Source organism: Alexandromys fortis, unplaced genomic scaffold (genome assembly GCF_014885135.2).
Source record: "Alexandromys fortis isolate MF-2015 unplaced genomic scaffold, M_Fortis_MF-2015_v1.1 scaffold_420, whole genome shotgun sequence".
Taxonomy (NCBI): domain Eukaryota; kingdom Metazoa; phylum Chordata; class Mammalia; order Rodentia; family Cricetidae; genus Alexandromys; species Alexandromys fortis.
In genome coordinates, this window is record NW_026068289.1 from 162047 (window position 1) to 165898 (window position 3852).

Sequence of the window (3852 nt, forward strand, 5' to 3'; positions counted from 1 at the left end):
ACTTTTCAAAAAATTGCCAACCCACTGAGTCCAGTTCTCACTGTTACATACACACGGATGTGGGGACATCCACGGGGACAGAGAGCAGGGAATGAACTACCAACCAAGCCACACCCTGCCTCCTCCCCTCAAAAAATAACTGTCCTTAGTTTGATTTTTTGTTGTTGTTGGTTTGTTTGAGGCAGGCTTTTCCAATTTAGACCAGTCTGACCTCCAACTCAGAGACCCAGCTGCCTCTGCCTCCCAAGTGCTGGGGTTGGAGGTTTGGATCTCCAGATCAGGTTGAGTGTCTTTTTTAAAATTCCATTTATTTATTTATTTACTTAATTACTTAATCTTTTTTTTTTTAAAAAGAACACTTTTTTCCTCGTTTTACATACCAATCCCATTTCCCAGTCCCTCCCCTCCTCATGTTCCTTCCATCTTTTATTGGAGTGCATTGCAAGTTTCATAAGGGGACCCTCTTTCTGAATCTGTAACCAGCAACTGATGATGCTGGTCTCCTCTGCTGCTGATTGGTTACTCACACTGACTTTACCCAATCAGAACCAGAGAAGTGGTTCCGTTGGTTCTTACTGTTCTGGCAATGGATAAAGAGACTAGGCAGTTTCTACTTTGTGAGCTTGTCTGCTCCTCTTATTCAGGTCACTCCTCTCCTCCAGCATGGTGTGTCTGTGGCTCCCCAGAGGCCCCTGGGTGGCAGCTGTGGTCCTGACACTGATGGTGCTGAGCCCTCCCGTGGCTTTGGTCAGGGACCCCCGACGTAAGTGCACACCTCAGGTGCTGAGCTGCTGGGGGCGGGGGAGGAAGGGGACGACTTCTCACTGTCCAGGTCAAGCCCCTTGAATCTATTGGTATTTTCTGTGACCACCCACAGTCCTCACATGAAATCCAAATTGTTTCCTCAAATGGAAGCCCGGATGCCTGTGCTCTCAGATCTGTGTGAGAGGCCCCACGTATCAGCCACTGCTTTCAAGTTTCTTCCTGGAGCATCTGCAGCCTGTATCACAGTCCTCAGGCCTGGAGGGGACTGATTATCATGGTGTTAAATCAACCCCTGCACAGGGCTTGTCCTCATTGTGTTGAGCTATGCCAGACAAAGAGGATTCTCTTTAAAAATAGAACTTCATGTGTGTGTTTGTATTCTATGTTGTATGTATGTTTCTGTTTTTTTTTTTTTTTTAAGTTAAAAACAGTCAAATACTGAAGTAATCAAAGGTTTCTCTGGAAATGTCACAGAGTTAGGGGAAAGGACGTGTATCCCGGAGATGATCCCTGTGCATCCTCTGCAGGCCATGATGCCTCTGCCTGGGCACCTGGGAGGGTGAGCCCAGGGCTCTGTCTTTCTCTCTCCCTGACTCCAGTGTCTGTGCAGCCTGCTCCTGCATGGGGACCCTGATGGGTAATGCGTTAGTTCCCATTCTACTCGGGAGCACAGGGCAGCTAAGGCAGCCTTAGGAGCATGGGCTGTGTGAGCTGTCTCAAAGTCTGTGAGGCCTCTTCTGAGAACCCGGGGCAGGTTAGAGCCCATTTAATGTTTGTGATTTGAATCTATCTGCATTTCACTTCCTCCTACATTCTCTGTCCTGAGCCCATGGAAAGGACCTGAGTCCTCTTTGCATCTTGTGATCACTTCCAGATTCACGACCCATACCTATACCACACAGAGAAAAATCAAAGTGTGGGCTCTGCTTATGGGGATATGAAAGATGGGGTTATTGGCACTCCTAAGATGTGACCCCAAATGCTGGGACTGTGGCCGAGCCATCCGAGTCCTCTCTGCTTTAACTGATGAAAATGGGGAAGGGAGGATGGTTTCCATAGAGATGTTTAGGGATTGGGAGGGATGGCCGTGTAGAGCACTAGGGGCTGCTGTTCGCTGTGTGCTTCCTCTCTGTGTTATCTCAGGCATCAAGGGACGCAGAAGCTTTCATGCGGCCTCTTACCTCCTTGTTCCACTCCACAGAACAGGCTCCTACCCTGGCATTATTGTTGTTATTGAAATTACCTGGCGTGAGTGAGAAGGAAACACGGAACACGCAACAAACCTGCTTAGGAGTTTATTAGAGGGAGTGTTACAGGCCTGAGGAAGTCAGTGTGCAGCTGATTCATATGTGGATGATGTAATCCACCATGCATGTGGGTCACGCAGGGCCCTTTAACACCCCCGGGGAACATTAGGCACTTCTGCCTGAGGGCTTCTCTGCACAAGCATGGACCCTAAAACCCAGAAGTATCAGCCTTATTGCGGCTGAAATCATTAGTTACAATTCTTGCCACACAGCGTGGCTGGCACTTCCAGGTTCCAGGGCGTGTGCAGAGAAGTGCTCAGGCAAAATACTTAGTCACCCCCGGGGACCTTAAAAGGCCCTGCGTGACCTATACGTGGTATGGTTGCATCACCTATGTATGACGCAGCTACGTCAACCCTCGCCATGCATTCATGAGCTTCGTCATCTGTATATGACATTGCTATGTCAGCCACCTGTGCACATGTGGTAGGCAGCCTGTAAAGGCTGGACGCACACCGACTTCACCGGGCCTCTTCACGTGTCTCTAATAAACTCTTAATCAGGTTTGTTGCATGCTTCGTGCTTTGTGCTCACTCGCCGGGTAATTTCAATTGTCCTTCACACAGACTATTCTTCTTTTGAAGATTTATTTATTTATTAATGTAGGAAGACTCTATCTGCATCTATACCTTTATGCCAGAAGAGGGCATCAGATCCCACTGTAGATGGTTGTGAGCCACCATGTGATGCTGGTACTTAAACTCATGACCTCTGGGAAAGCAGCCAGTGCTCTTAACCACTGAGCCGTCTCTCCTGTCCCATCAAGCTAACTCTTCTGAAACTGTCATTTTTCCTCTATTTTGTAAAATATAAATCATACCCTTCATTCTAATCAGTGACGTCTCAAAACACCGAGATCAGAAATAAATTCCATCTCTGAAACTCTCAGCCGTTTTTCTCTCACAGCCCTGAGGAGTGATGACCGCCACGGGTATTGTCCCACAAAATGCCCTGAACTTCTTCATCTTTCTGTGTATTTGGGGACATGATGATGTCTGGTGCTCACATGTATTTGAGTTACTGTTAACAGGTCTCTTCTACATTTTCTGAGCTAGATTAAGTATGAAAAGAAAAACTATACATCTGATTGTCTTGCCCCGTCCCTATTGAAACTACTGATGCTCATGTGACCGACTGACACCCTCACCTGTCCCTGGGGTCATACTTGGCATCTGATTTTAAAAGATCTGGCTTGTGAATTCTCTGGATCTGTAATTTAGATAATGGAATTGTGGGTCAGTGTCGGGATCATGGTTTTCATTTCCACAAACTTCTCCAGTAGTTTCCAGAAGTTCCCGTCAACCCCACAGCTTCTGAGTTTAGCTCCTCTTGACCCCACTCTCATCCCCCCCACCACCACCCTCACGCCCTGTGCACTGTTGATCATGAACTCAGGTTGCAGGAGGTGTTGTCTCAGCTGAGATGCGCCCCCTCCCCTGACACTGACAGTCCCCACCCTCTTCTTCTGCTCCATCTGTGACACATCTTCCCTGTCATTCTCCAGAGGTCTTCGCTGTCCCCTCCTGTCACTCATCTCCATTACTGGAACTCCACCCCCTCTCCGATTTGTTCCTCACTCTCACAATTTAAGCTCCAAAGTGGAGGGTCCAGCCTCTGCTTTCCCTCTGTGGATCCCTGGGACAGCACAGGTCAGATCAGGTCAGCACTGAGGGAGATATCCTGTTCCTTCTGCTGTGTTTATGGAAGAACCAAGATCATGAGGGATGGAAGGAGTGGTGAGTGCTGGCTTCCTGCTCAGCTCCAGGTGGGGCAGCTGTGG

The 3852-nt window shown here is 48.3% G+C and overlaps 1 protein-coding gene across 2 annotated transcripts in view; it reads left to right on the forward strand.

Moving 5' to 3' along the window:
• The first annotated feature begins 628 nt into the window (after nucleotides 1–628).
• The window catches only part of LOC126494850 (H-2 class II histocompatibility antigen, E-D beta chain-like), a 65588-nt gene continuing 62364 nt past the window's right edge, over nucleotides 629–3852 (forward strand). For both annotated transcript variants that reach the window (XM_050132297.1, XM_050132293.1), the window contains exon 1: nucleotides 629–763. In XM_050132297.1, coding sequence (XP_049988254.1) covers nucleotides 664–763 — 100 coding nt within the window. In that variant the 5' untranslated portion in view covers nucleotides 629–663. The remainder of the gene's footprint in view (nucleotides 764–3852) is intronic.